This window comes from Phyllostomus discolor, chromosome 4, assembly GCF_004126475.2.
Source record: "Phyllostomus discolor isolate MPI-MPIP mPhyDis1 chromosome 4, mPhyDis1.pri.v3, whole genome shotgun sequence".
In the NCBI taxonomy this organism is placed as follows: Eukaryota; Metazoa; Chordata; class Mammalia; order Chiroptera; family Phyllostomidae; genus Phyllostomus; species Phyllostomus discolor.
The window spans coordinates 119,006,047-119,024,597 of record NC_040906.2 but is presented as its reverse complement, the minus strand read 5'-3'; the positions used below and the strand labels follow the sequence as shown (position 1 = coordinate 119,024,597).

The window sequence follows — 18,551 nt, the reverse complement described above, 5'->3', positions numbered from 1 at the left end:
GGTTACTCCTGTAATTTATATGCAAGCCTTTCTAGAAGTAGCAGCAGAACCTTACTAAAGCTGATTTAATTAAAAACCCAGTGTAGTAAACATTTGTTGGTGGTTTGCAAAACTTGTAGGATGGTTGAACAGCCATGCATGGAGGGTGCATGTCCTGAAATAGTGCACTAATTCAGGCTGCAGACCTGGTGTGGAAAGCACAACGCTGCCACTACAGCCAAGCACTTGTGGCCACTGGTGCCAGGTGCTGAATGACACTGGGTCCCCAGAAACTTCATCCTGTAAAAACTGAAGTTGCTGTGAGGGAATATTCTTTCAGCCTTCATTTCTTTGCATCACTAATGCTGCGTAGGTATATCTTATCAGCAAAGTCTTATTTTCATGGCAATATCCTAGCTTCGAGGGAGGCCAGGAAAGCAAAATTCTGCCATTTTCCTGTTCTGTGATGGTAGCCAGGCTTCCATTGAAACACAGGGTCATATACTGTGTAGCCAACACTTACAAATATCAAGGTGTGTAGATAATACAATATAGATTTTTATACTATATGTGAGTATAAAAAGTATATTCATTGTATTACTACATAAGGTTTTTATAAATGTAACTATATACCTTTGTATCTATATATCTGTGTGTGTGTATACGTACATCCCTTCTTTATTCTTGGGTGAGGTGACCCTTGCAAATTCCATGAAAATAGAGTAAGTATAGCTGAATCACCTCACTTTTCTCATGAAACTTCACATTTGCATAAACTATGGACAATTTTAACAGTGCAGCCCTGGCTGGTGTGGCTCAGTGGATTGAGCACCAGCCTGCAAACCAAAGGGACGCTGGTTCAGTTCCCAGTCAGTGCACATGCCTGGGTTGCGGGCTGGGTCCCTAGTAGGGGACACGTGAGAGACAGCCGCACATTGATGTTTCTCTCCCTTTCTTTCTTCCTCCCTTCCCCTCTGTCTAAAAATAAATAAATAAAATCTTTAAAAATATAGAGACAGTGCAATAATTAACTGAAGTGCCTTTTGTGTTATGTCCAAGGACAAATGTTCATTGCCTTTATTCTGTTTATTTCACAATCTATTCACTGATAGTTCAACCAAACTTTGTTTTATATGTTTTGTCAAAGAAAGATTAGTTTTTTTCCCCCTAAATCTCTTTCTCTTTCCACAGGATTTTATCTATTCTCAATATAGCGAACATTGCTATATCCACAAAGCGAAGAAAATTGTTATTCAAATTTTTATGTTAACACTAAACTACATTTTATGGCATTCAGTTTTATTTCTTAAGCATTTATGTTTTAATTTGTTTAAGTAGTATTCCATTAACTTACCATTATGCTTTACTTTTCTTTTTATTCTTGTTAAAATACAGGAAAACATATTTAGATGATTATTGCATTTTTAGCTTCATTGCCCCTTGCTCTCTCAAAATAACTACTAAAGGATTACTATATCATAAAATATTAATCAACACAGGATAAATAGTCATATTTATGGGCAGTTGACCTAACATACTCCCAGGCTCTGACATTTGGTCCTGTGTGGGTAGTGTATTAAAGCAGTGTTCTTTTCTAATTCAGGATTCTCACTGTGAGTGAGAGGCCACCAACAGAAGGTCATTCTATCTTAAAAACAAATAAAAAACAAATGGAAATGCACTTGAATGTTTTAACCGGTTGCATTTAGCCCAGTCCTCCTATTCTTTGTATTATAGGGTAGCATACACAGCACACTTTTTTTTGCCGTTAAGTTTTGTTGAGCACATGTTTTTTTATTATTATGTTGTTATAGTTGTCCCGATTATCCTGCTTTGCCCCCTCCACCAAGCAACCACCACGCCCTCCCGTGATCCCCCCTCCTTTGTTCATGTCCATGGGTCATGCATGTAAGTTCTTTGGCAACTCCATTTCCTATACTTGTTGTTAACATCCCCCTGCCTATTCTATAACTACTAATTTGTACTTCTTAATCCCTTCACCTTTCCTCCCATTTCCCCAGACCTTCCTTTCAACTGGCCACCATTCCAATGTTCTCCATATCTATGATTCTGTTTCCATTCTGCTTGTGCTTAGTTTGTTGATAGTTGCATATTACCATTTTAATGTTCATAGTTTTGATCTTAAATTTAAGTCCCTTTAACATTTCATATAATAATGGTTTGGTGATGATGAACTCCTTTAGTTTTACCTTGTCTAGAAAGCACTTTATCTACCCTTCCATTCTAAATGATAACTTTGCTGGGTAGAGCAATCTTCACTATAGGTCCCTGCTCTTCATGACTTTGAATATTTCTTGCCAAACCCTTCAAGCCTGCAAAGTTTCTTGTGAGAAATCAGCTGTCAGTCTTATAGGAACACCTTTAAGGAGATAATTATCTGCTTTTCTCTTGCTGCCTTTAAGATTCTCTCTTTATCTTTAACCTTCGGCATTTTAATTATGATGTGTTGTGGGGTGGCCCTTTTTACATCCATCTTGTTTGGGACTCTCTGTGCTCCCTGGACTTATATGTCTATTTCCTTCACCAATTTAGGGAAGTTTTCTTTTGTTATTTTTTCAAATAGGTTTCCAATTTCTTGCTTTTTCTCTTCTCCTTTTGGCACCCCTATGATGTAAATGTTGGAACATTTGAAGTTGTCCCAGAGATTTCTTACACTATCCTTGGTTTTTTGGAGTCTTTTTTCTTGCTGTACTGATTGGATGTCTTTTTCTTCCAAATTCCAATATTTTCCAAATTATTGATTTAATTCTTGGCCTCATCCACTCCACTGTTGATTCCCTATAAATTGTTCTCTATTTCAATTAGTATATCCTTCATTTCTGCCTGGGTATTTGTTATACTATTGATGTACCCACTGAGTTCCTTGAGCTTCCTTATAAGCAGCATTTTTGAACTCTGCATCTGATAGAGTGCTTATCTCCATTTTGTTTAGTTGTTTTTTGTGGAGTTTTGTTCTGTTCTTTCATTTGGGCCATATTTCTTTGTCTCCTCATTTTGGCAGTCTTCCTGGGTTGGTTTCTATGTGTTAGGTAGAACTGCATTGATTCTATGTCTTGTAGGGTGGCCTAATGTAGTAGGTATCCTGTAGGGTCCAGTGGCACAGACGCCCCATCACCCAAGCTATGCACTCGAGGTGCACCTTCATGTGGGCTGAGTACTCCCTCCTCTTGTAGGTGAGTCTTGATTGCCGTCAGCAGGTCAGTGAGTCCCATGGACGGATTTGGCCAGGCCAGACAGCTGGTAGGCCTGGCAGTGACCCCTGGCTAGCAACCACCTCCCTCCATGGTTTGTAGAAGTGGTTGGGTGGTATTCTAACTTGGTCTGTAACTGCCCCCTGGGTGTGGGGCAGGCTCTGGGGTCTCCTGGGTGGTGCAAGCCAAGGTCAGCCTCCAGCTGGGTTCTGTCTGGGGCTGCTTGACATAAGCTATAAAGTGACTTGCACATGGCTGCTGCTAGTGTTGGCCTGGGGCCACTCAGTGAGAGGTACAGGGGTTGGTGTTGTGCCCGTATTTAAGGAAAATAATTAATTAATTTTTCTGCACATAATTCATATATAAAGTCATGATTAAGGGTACATCATTAAGGGTACATTACAAAATTTCATTGTATAAGACTCAGAAATTTGATTCATGAGTTGTAGTCCTATTACTAATTGTATGACTTTGGATAAAAGAGAAAATTTACTCAGAATGAACCAATAATACTTTTTGACACCACTATGTTCTGATTTAGCAGCAGCCCTGGCTGGGGATATACTAACACTGTCAAGAGGCCAGATGCTATAACCTGGTGACATTGACTCAGATGGGTGAGAAAAGAGCCTGTTTCTGCTCACAATTATAATAAGTATAAAAACCAGCAGAATGATAAATGAAGCTCAAATCTACACTAATGTCCTAGGCAAATTCCATATCAATTTGCATTATTAATTAGTCTGTTAGTTTTACTTCATTGCATTTAAACACTTGTATTTATCTTGAAACTTGGTCTATAGTTGTATCTTATCCATATTATCCAAAGTATGCACCTTTTTATCTACTTGGTTGTGTCCTAGTACCACCTTGCCAACTGATAACATTTTTGGAGGCCTCTGTTATGGCGTCACAAAGACTTGGGTCCCTCCCGCTAACTGAAGAAGCTCACTCTCATTACGCCTCTGCAGCCTGCCAGGGCTCGATGGCTGATTGCCAGAGTGTGTCTCTGATGGATTCTTGGCCCTTTGTGGAGCACGCTGACCAAAATATTGAGGAAACAGATCAAGTAGCATAGCCCAGGGCACTCCAGTAGAGTTATGAACAGGGGGAAGTTATTTTATTAAAAAAATTATTTTTCTGGTAGCCCGACAACATGAACCTAATATGGATATTTTGGAGGTTACAACACTGTACAGGAAATTTCTTACATAGTCTCATTTCTCTTTGTTAGCCCAGCGTTTAAAATCCTGGAATGGACCCAGAAAATGGTAAATTATCTCAAAGCTTCTCACAAACTACTTCTCTCATTCATCAAACTTGAAGAACATATGTAGACTACTTAAGAAAGTATTTGTAAACACAGGAGATTTCATCTGAAACTTTTTTTTACTCCAAGTATGTAGTTTTGTTCTTTTCCACTTGGCCTGAAAGACCAAGATGGTGTCACTTTGAAATGAGAACTCATTACTTTCCAGTCCACCAACCCAGCCAGCCACAAAGACCAAGGGAAAACTTGCATGGTGATATCTGGCCCACAAGAGATTTCCCAGGAGGCTACATTTCCTCCACCATTTCCTGCCCCTAATACCTGAAATGTATCTTGGGACACCATAACTCTCTCTCCTTTATTATTGCATAGCTTCAACAGATGGAAAGAGATATCTCTGGTAGCTGTAGATTATTTGATATCCCTCTTCAAATTTATAGGCCTGGAGAAGGTCCTACTCTGGCACTTCTCATTTTATTAAATCTTTCCACCGTCTCACCCCAGTGCAGCACAGTTAATCTGCTTCATTTATTGCCTGCATTTTTCACTTAGTTCTTTTTTTCTGAGTGTTCTGTTGAAGAATTATTCAGGCATTTGGATAATCTTTTTTCCTCTTTAGAGAATATTGAGGTAAAGGTCTTTAAGTTGGGTCAATGAAGAACACAATCCAAATTTATTGGGTTGGCCAAAAAGTCCATTATGTTTTTTCCATAAAATAAAAGACACATCTTTCATTTTCGCCGACTTTATTGATTTGGATAGTTTGAGTATGTCAGCTCTCTCCCACTATTGGCTTCTAGTGGGTAGAGGCCAGGGGTCCTGCTAAACATCTTGCAATGCACAAGACAGCCCCACAGCAAAGAATTATTTGGCCAAAATGTCAATAGTACCAAGAAACTTCTCAAGCTACTTTTGAAATGTTCAGTCAGTCACAGTACCTTCTCCATACACTGCACAAATCTTTTTCTGCATTTCAGTTGTGTTTTTACCTTTCTTGAAATAATAAAGCATAATATGCTGAAAATATTGCATGTTTTCTTCCATTTTCAATATTAAAGTGGCTGCACAAAAATTCACCAATTATGATGTTTGTTTAAATGCATGCTGATATGACAACTGTCACAATACAATCTAACAAAATTATTTTGAATGAAGTTAAAGACAACTAAGCACTATTAGAGCCATTGAATGGAAAAAGTTTAATGGACTTTTTTGTCAACCCAATAGAATCATTATGCAGAGTTTACAAATAAGGGGTATTTCTAGATCAAAATTTATTTTACATTTTATTATCTACCCATTATTGTCTTGTTTAGTCAATGTCTCACTCTTTTATTTACCATATCTTGGACTATATCCTTAAAAGTGTTATGATTATAAAGCAGGGTTAATTTTGTATTCCCATAATAGAGAAACTGATAACCTCTTTTTTTTATGGACTTCTATTTTTCTCCTCTTTTTTTTGTTGTTGTTCAAGTACAGTTGTCTCCATTTTCTCCCCACAACTACCCCCCACCCCAGACATCCCCACCTCCCACCCTCGATCCTACCCTCCTTTGGCTTTTCCCCCATTATCCCCTTCCACCTCCACTTTGGTTACTCTCAATTTATTCTTTATTTCAGTGTCTCATGTTATGTTTTGCTTGCTTGTTTGTTTTGTGGATTAGGTTCCACTTATGGGTGAGGTCATAAGGTATTTGTCTTTCAGTATCTGGCTTATTTCACTTAGCATAATGCTCTCTAGTTCCATCCATGCTGTTGCAAAGAGTAGGAGTTCCTTCTTTCTTTCTGCTGTGTAGTATTCCATTGTATAAATGTACCACAGTTTTTTGATCCACTCATTTACTGATGGGCACTTAGGTTGCTTCCAGCACTTGGCTGCTATAAATTGTGCTACTATGAACATTGGGGTTCATAGGTTCTTTTGGGTTGGTGTTTCAGGATTCTTAGGGTATAATCCCAGTAGTGGAATTCCCAGGTCAAAAGGAAGTTCCATTTTTAGTTTTCTGAGGAAATTCCATACTGTTTTTTGCAGTGGCTGCACCAGTCTGCATTCCCAACAGTGTACTACGATTCCCTTTTCTCCACAACCTCGCCAGCACTTGTTGTTTGTTGATTTGGTTATGATGGCCATTCTGACTGCTGTGAAGTGATATTTCATTGTGGTTTTAATTTGCACCCCTCTGATAGCTAGTAATGCTGAGCATCTTTTCAGATGTCTATGAACCCTCTGAATATCCTCTATGAAGAAGTGTCTGTTCAGGTTCTTTGCCCATTTTTTAATTGGGTTGTTTGTCTTCCTGGTGTTGAGTTGTATGAGTTCTTTATATATTTTGGAGATCAAACCCTTGCCCAAGATATCATTTGCAAATATGTTTTCCCATATGGTTGGTTCCCTTTTCATTTTGCTGATGTTTTCTTTAGCCAAGCAGAAGCTTTTTATTTTGAAGAAGTCCCATTTGTTTATTCTTTCCTTGATGTCCCTTGCTCTAGAGGACATGTCAATAACCTCTTTTAATATATGAGAGAAGTATTTCTTAAAATAACTAGAGATTTTTTTAGAAGGGAATCATACATGGTTGACTTGGTATAGTAGCATTAAGCTTTTCTTGACATGATAAAATAAAATTTGGTATATTTTTATAGGTTCATGTATGAATGGAAGAAGGGGTAGGGAGGGTCAGTCTGTCAAGTCTTAACTCCTTCTTTTCCACTAGTTTTAGCCTGTTCTCAGCAATATTGCAGCCCTTGGTATCTTTCTCAATCCATTGTTATCACTGCCTCTTTCATATTGGGTCTACAGTTAGAAATGACAAACTGAAGCAGCTGAGCAGAGTCTTCTTTTTAAAGATTTTTGCCTATAATTTATTAATAAGTGTGTCGGACAGAGTATGGTGCACTGGTCATCAGTCCCAGGGGAGACCTGAAACACATCTGCCCATTGCATCATGGTACGGGACTTGTGAAGGAAATCCCAGTGTGGTGAAGCACTGGGTGGAACCGTGCTATGCTCGCACAGAGAAGAGACAGAGCAAGGTCAGCTTCAGCTGTGGGCACTAGTTCTCCATGGCCAGTGGGTCTCTCCTGTGGCCTATGCAGGGCAGTTCTACTTGTACCCTGCTAATGCAGCAGTGGATGCAGCCATGTCCCCTCCCTCAGAGGACAGATAAACTGTGGGGTTGGACAGCTGCCATATGCTGCACACACTTTAAGCAGACACAGAAGAGTACTCACTGTGCCTGAAACAAGGAGGAATAGTCCCACACAAGGGGGTAAGCCCTGCTCAGGCCATGTGGGCTCTTCATCTCTTGGTAAGGAAGTGTTCCAGGCTCAAGGCCCATTTTTAGGTGATTGAGTTGGGGTTCAAAGACTCAGTGAGATGCACCTGACATTGTCTTTCCCAACAATAGGAATCTGTCACTTCGGTAAATAAAATTTTAAGCTAAATCATTCAAATGCCAAAAAGCCACATCCATCCCTGGGAAATTCAGAAGAGCCAGAGTTGGAAGCTCAGAAATGACTGAGGTATTTGGTGGAAGCTGGTGGTGAGGGGAAGAACTGAAGGAGACGTGGGCCGGCAGGCCGCAGCTACAGTCCCTAAGCCCCAGTGCCCACATTCATAGCACGTGGATGGTCTAGAGGTGTGTGCTTTGTTTTCCCCAGTTTTCATCCACTACAAATACCTTAAGCTGACTTTTAAGCCTTTCTTCCCATTTATGTCTGTCCTTTTTATTCATCTAACTGGTATTTCTCTTACATAAAGAAATTTGGTTGGAATACAGCCTTTATGGAGGAATTACAGCATTTTATAAAAACATATATTTTAACAAAACCTAAATAAAAAAGAAAAGCCTACCAATTTAAATGCCAACCTTTTGAAAACTCATATATATTTAATTAATTATAATGAGAATTCCAGTTTTTTGGGGGGGATGTAAGTGACATAAATATTATTTGAAGGATAAGTGTGATTAGATATCAAAATTATTAAAAGTATAAACTAGTAAGACCAGGTTTGCCCTACCAGGTATTAAAACTGATTGTAGTGCTGCTATTAAAAGAGAATGCAATTGTTACAGAAAAAAACAGTGGATCAGCACAGTTTGTATTTGTCCACTATTGGCCAACAGAAAGCAAATTCACAATCTTTTCTTTCAAAGCTAAAAATAATTAGAGGAGAAAAGTAACTTCATTCTGTTTAACATTCTCGAGGCAAAATTTTCTAAGCAATCAACATTTGCAGTAAATTTGTGTTCCAGAAACCTGCAGTCATTGGAGAGACTATATCTGTACGCAGTTCACAGGGAACGGCAGTGAACTAAAAGGCTCTTAACTTCATAGGCTACCTTATACATCAAAATCTTTCATCTACTCACCTTGTCTCTCTCTTGAATTTGCAATAAATTTAACTTAGTATCTTTCTTACAAAATTTTCTCATAGATCCTGTACAGTAATGCACATGCACAATAATGAAGTTATATTTTGTAAGAAAAAAACCCAAAGAGTATATTTTTTCTCTGTGGAAGAAACATTTGGGAGATAACACAGAATATTGTTTTGTAACTTGAATTTTTGAAGGTTTCAGCACAATAAGCTTACCATTTGCTTGAAATGGCCATGCAGGCTTTGTGTTCCCAGGCAGGCTGGTCTGGCTTATCTTCTGCATGCGTGTTCCCACCTCTGGAGCTGCCTGGACTGTGCCTCCTTCGGTCAGCCCTCTCTTCACACTCCAGGGGTGTCTGTGAGACAGGGATCCATTCTACATTCTGCTCTTTCTTCAGCTCATTATCTTTTTCATCTCCCCTTATCTTCTCCCTCCCTCTGGTTTTGTGCGTGTGTTAAAAAATTATATATAGTCTCTGTTTATTTGAGGTACCCAATAAACTCCATTCTGTATCTTCAGATGCCACAAACCCAGAGTCGCCCCTTACTGTAAGTGGGAGAATCTGGGCATTCTGCAAGAGGGAGGAGGAAAAAGGCAAGGAGGCAGGGAGGAGGGGAAGACTAGATGTTGGAAGACCTTCTGTTCTGGTAGGCTGCGTTCTTAAAATGTTCAACTTTCCTACACAAGTGAAGGTCTGTTTTATTCCTAAGGCCTCACTGCCTAGTGTCCTCTCTGTCACTCCCCTCCCTTCTAAAAACCAAAACAGTCTCTCTCTCTCTTTCTCTCTCTCTCTTTCTCCCTGTGGTTTATTAGTTTATTATTCCCTTAATTATTAGAGATAGGAATCATGGTTCAACTCAACAAGTTGAAACAAGTACATTTTTAAAAATTTTTATTTTTCAATTACAGTTTACATTCACTATTTTGTATTAGTTTCAGATGTACAGGGTAGTGGTTAGACAATGATATACTTTACAATGTGATCCCTCTGGTATTTCCAGTACCCATGTGGCCCCATACATAGTTATTACATTATTGACTATATTCCCTGTATAGTACTGTACTTTACATCCCCATGACTGTTCTGTAACAACCAATTTGTACTTCTTAATCCCTTCACCTTTTTTATCCATTCCCTCACCCCTGCCCCTCTGGTAACCATTAGTTTGTTCTCTAAACAGTCTCTCTGTTTCCTAACACACTCTTCAGAATCTTTTGAATATTCACACTGCTGATATCGATGAAGAAGTTTCAGCCCAAAGACATAATTTGCAACATTAGGAAAAACCTGGGTCTTATTGTGCAGAATAATTAAATCCCTCAAATTTGTACCTTGCTTAACCAACTTAGTTCTGTGATCTTATTTACTCACTATTTTTTAAAATCATTTCTCTCTTCCTATTTTTGCTACTCCTATTTCTCAGTTCTGGTCTACCCTGTCCTGGGCATTTCTCTCACCACCTGTTAGTCATCAGGAACAGGGGGAAATATATGTTTGGAGAAGGGAAAGGTCATTGGGAGTCTTTATGCAGAATTTAAAATTACTTTTTCCTTTCAATAATCCAAGATTTAGTTTCACAGTGTTGCTTTTCAAATTTAAAAGAGTAATTGTAGAAATGGGTTTATTGTTTTCTGCTTGGGAGACAAGTCCACAAGCAAATTGTCATCTTGTTGAAGGCTTCCAGCAATCTGTAACCAGCATATTCTCACTACTGACAAATAACTGTTCTAGGGTCATTTGAGGATACAAAGCCTATTGTAAGTGATGTTATCTACTTCAGGGCATTTTCTCTACTCTTACTCTCTCTATTGGATGTGTGCTTACCTCTTCCAGTGAATGTAGGTTTCTTCTGAAAAGGAAAGAGCAATGTTGTAAATATAAGAATATAGTCCTAGAATAAAACAGAGGTATAACTTTTTAAAATTGCATTTTTGAACATACTTTAAAATATTGAAGTTTTTTAAATTCCTGAAATGAAGGGAAGAATGTAAGATACTGCTTTTATTCCCCTGTGGAATACTATAAATTCTTTATTTACTGTTTCTCTTTATCTTTGTTTCTGTTCTCTAAACACTGAAATTTTCTTTCAGAAGTTTATCTTGAGATCTGCAGTTCAAAAAATGTGCTAGGAAACTAGTTTCTTGCCCTTAATCTCTTTCAGCAATTAATGTCATTGCTTCATTATTTTCGAGTAGAAGTCATAGAAATGCTGTATTTGTCAGAGCTATCACATAATTTCCCTAGTAATGGTCTAAAGTAAACACCAACATTTATTATTTGATTTTTACTTTTAAAATAAATTATTATAAAATTTTGGAAGCAAATTTCTAGACCAAATTTTGGGAGGAATCATTGTTTAAGGTTATTACATCAGTTTATTTTTCAACCTTTCTGTCATGCGTTTTTATCCCAGGTTCATTCTCCTTCACATGTGCTGTGACCTTTGCACACACCTTAACTCTAAGTATTTCCAACAAGCTGTTCTCTGAATATGAAAAGGCAGCTTCTGGGCAGAAAAGCTTAACCCATAGCTAGAACAACAAACAATGAGAATCCACACTTTTAAAAGTAAAGAAAGAGGTGGAGGAATGTGTAGGGATGCACTGTTTAATTTCAGTGGAACTTATTTGCTTTTCTTCATCTTTCCACGTGTCCCTTGGTAGCATACCCCATACAGCTGTCTTCCTTTTGTGGGGAAGTACAGTGCCCCCTCCATGTTCACCACCCTCTGCAGCCTCACCTGATTCAGTCTCCTTAGAATACATCTCAAAAGGTCTGAATGACTCAACAAATACCTACCATTCTTTTTCTTTTCTGTCAAAACATGGACTATTTCCCTCAAATTATTAGTTGAATCTTTATGTGATGTCATCCCAGGACTATAGAAACAGATTTTCTGTATTTTATATTTTATGTATTTATTTACTCTGTGTGTGTGTGTGTGTGTGTGTGTGTGTGTGTGTATGGAAAGGGGGCTTCTGTATGAAGGCACCAGAGGAGCCATCTCTCAAAGGACTGACTTTGGAGATTGTTTGATTTGTGTGTCTTTTTTTTTAAGTTCAAGAAATCATTTTTATGATTAATTTTGGTATGTAAGTGACTTTTCTTTCTGCCTGGGTGAATCTCACTCATCCTTCCAAGCTTAGCTGAAATTCCAGCCTTAGGCGAGAGAGGATGGATGAACACCACTGACGCTCGAACCCTCTCTTATGACACTTATATTATGGTTATTTATATCTAGATATGATTTTGTGTCCTTGTGTTCAAGCTCCTTTAAGGCAATGGCTATATCTTTCCTTTCTCCTCTTAGGGGAAGTGATGGGACACAGTAAGCAAGGGTAGATGTTTTTTTTCAGTGTAGACAGACATGGGTGTGAAGACTACTCTGACACCTTCAAGCTTGTCTCCTCCGCCATGTTAACCTCTCAGAGGCCAGACAGCTAGCTGGCTGGTAGTTATGAGAAATGAATGAAGTGGTCCAAAGTATGTGTGACATTAATGGTCAATAAATTAGTATTATTCCTTTCCTGTCTCTTACAGCGCCTATGCATGGGCTAGCACATAACAGATATGAAGCAAATTTCTATTAATGAATAAATGGGTGAAATAACAGAATTTCAACCTACTATATATACTTAACAAATGCAATTCGTAGTTACTGTGTTATAACATGAATGACATCATGCCTGTGAAATCCCAAAATTATATATAATATTTTAGAAATATGTTTTGCTATTTCTGAATACAAAAATCATCTTTTCTTTTATTTGGTTTCAAACATCCTAAGATTTGGTCTGACCTTTACTGCATTTATGCCGAGTAAAACACTGGTCTCTGAATTTTACCCCAAATCACCCATCGTTTCTTTCCTGGATGCCTTCTGCACTGGTCCTGGCTGACTCCAGGCTCTGGCCCATTTGATGATTGCCTTGGCATTCTTCCAAGGGGAGCTTTCTAAATTTAGAGTCAAAACGCTGGGAGGACAAACCGCAGATGTGCATTGAAATATGCACAGTGTGAGTATGGAGCCTTTTCTAAGAGTTATAATAAGAAAGGTCTTTAACCTAAAGATGTTGCTTGAAAACTTTGCATATTTTCTTTTCTTTTTCTTTGTCTAATCCAAGAATACTACCTTATTTTTCCCACATTACATTGGGTTTTCAGAAACTAAAAATATTATATCAAAACATTCGTTTCCCAAGTGTAGCCTGCATCTCTTACATATTTATGGGTTAGAATAGATTTTATATATTCAACTCAAAACAAGTTTTTGTGTCTGTATTGTATAATATAAAACATTTTTGCACTGTATAATTCAATTACTCTAATAAGAACTCTTAATAAAATCTCTTTTTTTTTTCTAAAAGGAAGTCAGAAACTTCACTATTACTAGAGTCCAGACTTTTTCAGGGGCCTGCCCTTCCTCTTTTGTTTGCCTAGAATCTCCACTTATTCATCTCCCCATGTTGAAGTTGGACCATTTGTTAATTCAATAGGTATTTACTGAGGTCTGCTTATACAAGGAACTAATTATATTTGTAGTTTTAGAGAAAATAGTCATAGAATGTTTGTTTTACCTGTAGTTGGATGTGAATCTTCCCTGCTTTTAACTACCAGAATATTTGACGTCTCACAGAAGTTTCCTTGCCTGTCTGGTGTACCAGTTAACTATGAGCTTGTCTCTTACCTCCTGCTGGACTAAGTGTGTTGCAAGAATATCTTAATTGTTATAACCCTGGTAGAGCCTAACTCAACTCCTGGCCGTTATTTGTACTCAGGAATCTATCAAGTTTAGTGGAGTGTATAGACACCCCTATGCAGATTAGAACTGGATTGTAAAAACTCTGAATCCTAGATTCCATTAATCAAAGAGATTTGCTTCTGACTCCCCAGGAATTCCACATGTGCTGGCGGAGAGGGCTTCCCAGGCGGCACCCACCCAGCCCTCCTGTGGAATGGACTTGCTTTTAGAGCAAGCCTCACCCAGAATGCAGGAGAGACATGGGGGGAGACCCTACATTCCACTCTCACCCACTCATTCCCAGGACAGTTGGGAAGCAAATATGGAAGTAGACTTAATTAAACTGACAATGTTGTTGACTTTTGTTAAGCAAATACTGCCAAAAGCAAGTTGAAAGCTGAGTTGTTTTAAAGTAATTTTCAAAATGGAAATATTTTACTTGATATACCGCCATTAACCAAACTGTCTAATCTGACTAAAGGCCCTGACCATTCTTTGGGTCATAAACAGATTGGCCCTGATCCTTTCTCAATTGCCTTCTGTCTAAGTATTAGCTACATTACGCATGTTGCGTTAGGAAGGCTTGGAGCACCTATGTTTAGAGAAATCGTCACTCCACATGAAATACATGTGTCTTATCACCCCTTCCCTAATATTGTTAACTTTCCTAATATTAGCTGCTGAAATGTATGACTGAAAAAAACAAAAGCAAAACCAAAGTAAGTCAGCAGGGAAGAGACAGAAGAAGTAAGCCAAGTGGCTTCTCAGATCTTTTACTCTGTACTTTTGATGCTCGGTCTTTTATTGCTGTTTCCTTAAGAAGAATGAGAATTTAAACAAGAAAGAACAAAAAGGGTGAAAATTGAACACATTTCTGACAGGGTCTATTGTAGTCATTTGACAGACGCAGGACTGGGATAACCAAGGTCGGGGACCCATCTGTCATGTTGCAGTGATCAACATTGGCTTAGTTTTTATGCCATACATTTCATCTTGGTAAGAGGAAAAAGCCAAAAAGAGGCAATAAACTACTAAACTTGGTATGTCAAGAGTAATAGTAATATTAGCACTAGCTGTTAGAGGGTAGTATCTAACCTATGTTTATGAACTTACCTAAAATCACTTTCTGGCCTCTTTAAGTCCATTTCCTTTCATTTTTTTCTCTTTTTTTACAGGTAAAGATAAGATTAAAGTGTCTGAGGATGACTTGAAGAAACTCCCTCTAATTAAATGGTGTATTTTGGAAACCATTCGTTTAAGAGCCCCAGGTGCCATTACTAGAAAAGTGATGAAACCAGTTAAAATTCTGGTAAGCTTTGCTTTGGTTTTAAAATAATAATCTTTCTAGGAAAAAAAGTATATATTTTACCCATATGTTATTAGATAATTCCTTAAATTCTAGTAAGTACTCAATGGCCCTGGAATAGGTTACTAATAATGGTTGTACAGGAATATTTTGGTTTTTGTTTTTTTTAAAGATTTTCTTTATTTATTTTTAGAGAGAGGGTAAGGGAGGGAGAAAGGGAAGGAGAGAAATATTAATGTGTGGTTGCCTCTTGTGCATCCCCTACTGGGGTCCCACCCTGTAACCCAGGCATGTGCCCTGACTGGGAATCAAACCCACGACCCTTTGATTCACAGGCTGGCACTCAATCCACTGAGCTACACCAGCCAGGGCAGCAATATTTTGTTAATGTAGGTATTTATCCATTGGTGAAGGTTTAGCTACAATATTATCTTTTAATAACCTGTATCAGACTTAGTATTATCCTATTTCAATCAAGCAGGTAGATTAGATAATATCTCCTCTGATGAACCAGCCAAGTATTCCTGAGCAGCCGTAGTTTGAGGAATTCATGTGTGAGGGAGGTTCCAACTGGAAGACATTTTCAGGCCACAGATTACAGATATGGGAACAGACAGCAGGAATATCATGGGTAATAGCAACTGATATTAGCAATCCGCAAGTGAATGAGGGGAGAGGTCCTTTCTGTGGGCCATGTAGGGGACCATTCTCAAGCACATCATGAAATGTATGTGTGCACAGCAAAATTTCAGTTGAACATTTTCTGAATCAATCAGGCAGAACAAAATGTTTTTTCAGAATGATTTGACTTAGCGCCTGCAAGATCACATTAAGTCAGATGCTCACTCTTGTTGGGGTTTTTTATACACAATTTCAGAGTGCATGGATTCAAACCAAGAAAATTTTGTAGTAGTGTAACATAAGAGACAAAATGTCTAAATTTTATAAAGACTGTAATGTGCTAAAGTCAGAGGAGACGTTGTTTGTTTAACTGATCTTACATAAATTAGAGCATTTAGTTTTAGTGGGATTTTATTAGTGTTTGCTTTTTAATAATCAAATTCTTAATTACTTTAAACTATGAGTATAAAAGACTGTGCTTTGAGAGGAAATATTCAAACAGCTCAGTACAATTAAGTAGAACAATGTGTTTATTACTCTGAATGTTACTATAATTTTTATTGAACTTTTATTTATATAATTTATATTCTATATTTATAATATATTTATATTTACATTATACAGGGTGAAGCCAAAGTAGGTTTACAGTTGTGTGTGAAACACAGAATTTATTCTTGTATTATTATTTTTCTTATGAACAAATATAAGCCTACTTTTGCCCATTCCTGTATTTTTTATATTATAGCCTCATTTATATTCTGGCTAGTAGATAATTAATTGAATCACATAACTGTTATTATCTGCCAACAAGTGTCTTGATTTTTAATTTAAGCCTATAGACCCTGTATATATTTATTGTTAGATTTATGCCTAAATATTTCAGTAATTTTGGATCTTTTATACATGGTATATTTTTAAAGTTTTTATTCTCCATTGTACATTACTTGTTTGTAGAAATGCAGTTGATTTTTTTTGTGTTGACCTTGTATCTGCAACTTTACTAAACTCACTTAGTGGCCCTAAGGATGTTTGTGTAGATTCATTGGGAGTTTATCTGTAAATAATATTTTCATTTCTTCCTTCCTTATCTGTATGCCTTTTATTTCTTCTTGCCTTATTGCACTGGCTCTAACTTCCAGCACTGTGGTGAATAATAGTGTGACAGCACATATTCTTGCTTTGTTCCTGATCTTAATACAAAAACATTTAGTCTTTCACTGTTTAATATGATGTTAGCTATAGGGTTTTTTGTGGATGTTCCTTATCAAGTTGGGGAAACTTCCCTCTATTTCTAATTTGCTAAGAATTTTATCCTGAATGGGTATTGGATTTTGTCTAGTGCTTTGTCTCTGTCAACTAATGTAATCAATGCTTTTCTTCCTTAACCTGTTTGTATGGTGGATTACACTGACCAATTTTTGAGTATTTAACTGTCCTTTTAAACCTGGAATAAATCTCATTTGATCGTGGTGTATAATTTTTTAATACATTGTTAGATTTGTTTTGCTAATATTTTGTTGAGGATTTTTGTGTCTAAGTTCATTTGTAGTTTTCTTTAATTTTTATTGTGTGTTGTTTTGTCTGGTTTCTGTACCATGACAGTCTCTTAAAAGGTGTTTCGTACTTATCCTCTCTCCTTCTCCTAACACTCAGATTCCTTTCTTTCCTCCACTCTTCTTCCTTCTATCGTTTCTCTTCTTCTTCTTCCCTTCCTTCCTACCGCATGTACTTCCTTACAAAAGACAATAAAGAAAAGGTCTGCAATATATTTCCCTTCTTTTCCTGCTAAATTCTTTTCTTTTCCTCTCATTTCTTATTTCTGGTCTCATTCTCCAGGTTTTTTATATTTTACCTGTAATTTTTCTTTTTTAAAGTTCTCATTTCATGTCTACTAACCACACCCACCACCAACCGAGGAAGAAAAACACCATAAAGATTCTTGTATCTAAATTCTTATGAATTGTTTTTCCTGTTGCCTTTGGATTCTTCTCTCTTACGAGTTTCAGTGTGGCCCATATGGTTTTAACACATTCCATCTTGTGCTGCTTTAACTGGTTGCTCTGCCTGCCACATATATGGCAGCTCTGCACCCCTCTTCTCGGGTCTAGCGATGCTATTTCTTTAGCTAAATATCTAAGATCATCACGGGATAATTTTTTAATAAGAAATTTTTAATTTATGATATAAGTAGATTTTCTTCCCAGTCACAAACTATAAACTCTTAGGCACATACCACTTTCCAACCCATATAGTGCACTCTTTCTGAAACTGTGTTCCTTTTGGCTCCTTCTGTCCATACTTTCGATAATCTTCTGTCATTCATTTATCTTGATTTGATTGATTATACTCCAATACTTCTTCCTTCAGATGAGCACTGCTTTGTCTTTATGGTTCTGTCATTGCCCCCTTTCTTTTCCTTCAGCTCTCACTGTGCAGCCACCTGCAGCCTGTGTGTCCTCCGGCCCTTTGCTTCCCTTCTAGCAGTGGGAGTTTCCACTGGGCCGATGTTGGTTTCCTGCTTATTTCATTTTACTTTTCATTTTAGGATTCTTAAGATGACTCAGTTGATTTCCTCCTTTCTTGTATTTTTATTTTACCATAAGGTACTGGCACAAATGTATTTATTTTTCAGCATACTATCTCTTGTCTCTTGACCAGCAACTCACTCGTCTGATGGCTGGTACTGACACTGTCACTTGGTATTCCACCCCCCCTTCCCTGCTGAACCCCGCTTCTGCCTTTAAGCAGTTAACCCTCAGGGAGCTTTTAACATCATATCCTTGTCAGAACTATTGGGGCTGTTAAATCACCTAGTTTTTCAAAATTAATTTTACTTACTTCAACAACTTTACCACGAGAAACACCCATGCTAAAACACATGCACATACACGTTCATGCACATACAACCCCCCATCATGCACTATAACAACTACCCAGCTTTCTTTTCCTATGACATCAACACAGAAGTCTATGTCTCATCATAGTGTAAATGTCATTTTAAAAAGTTTTTAACATTATTTTTCACTTTTCATGAAT

At 37.6% G+C, this 18,551-nt stretch overlaps 1 protein-coding gene across 3 annotated transcripts in view; it reads left to right on the top strand.

Moving 5' to 3' along the window:
* The window catches only part of LOC114494322 (24-hydroxycholesterol 7-alpha-hydroxylase), an 82,045-nt gene that overhangs the window by 33,789 nt on the left and 29,705 nt on the right, over positions 1–18,551 (top strand). For 2 of the 3 annotated variants that reach the window (XR_004902758.1, XM_028509349.2), the window contains exon 8: positions 14,764–14,897. The exons of the other annotated variant lie outside the window; for it this stretch is intronic. Coding sequence is in view for 1 of the 2 variants with exons in the window: in XM_028509349.2 (XP_028365150.1) it covers positions 14,764–14,897 (134 nt within the window). In the remaining variant the exon portion in view is untranslated. The remainder of the gene's footprint in view (positions 1–14,763; positions 14,898–18,551) is intronic. 3 annotated transcript variants of the gene reach the window in all.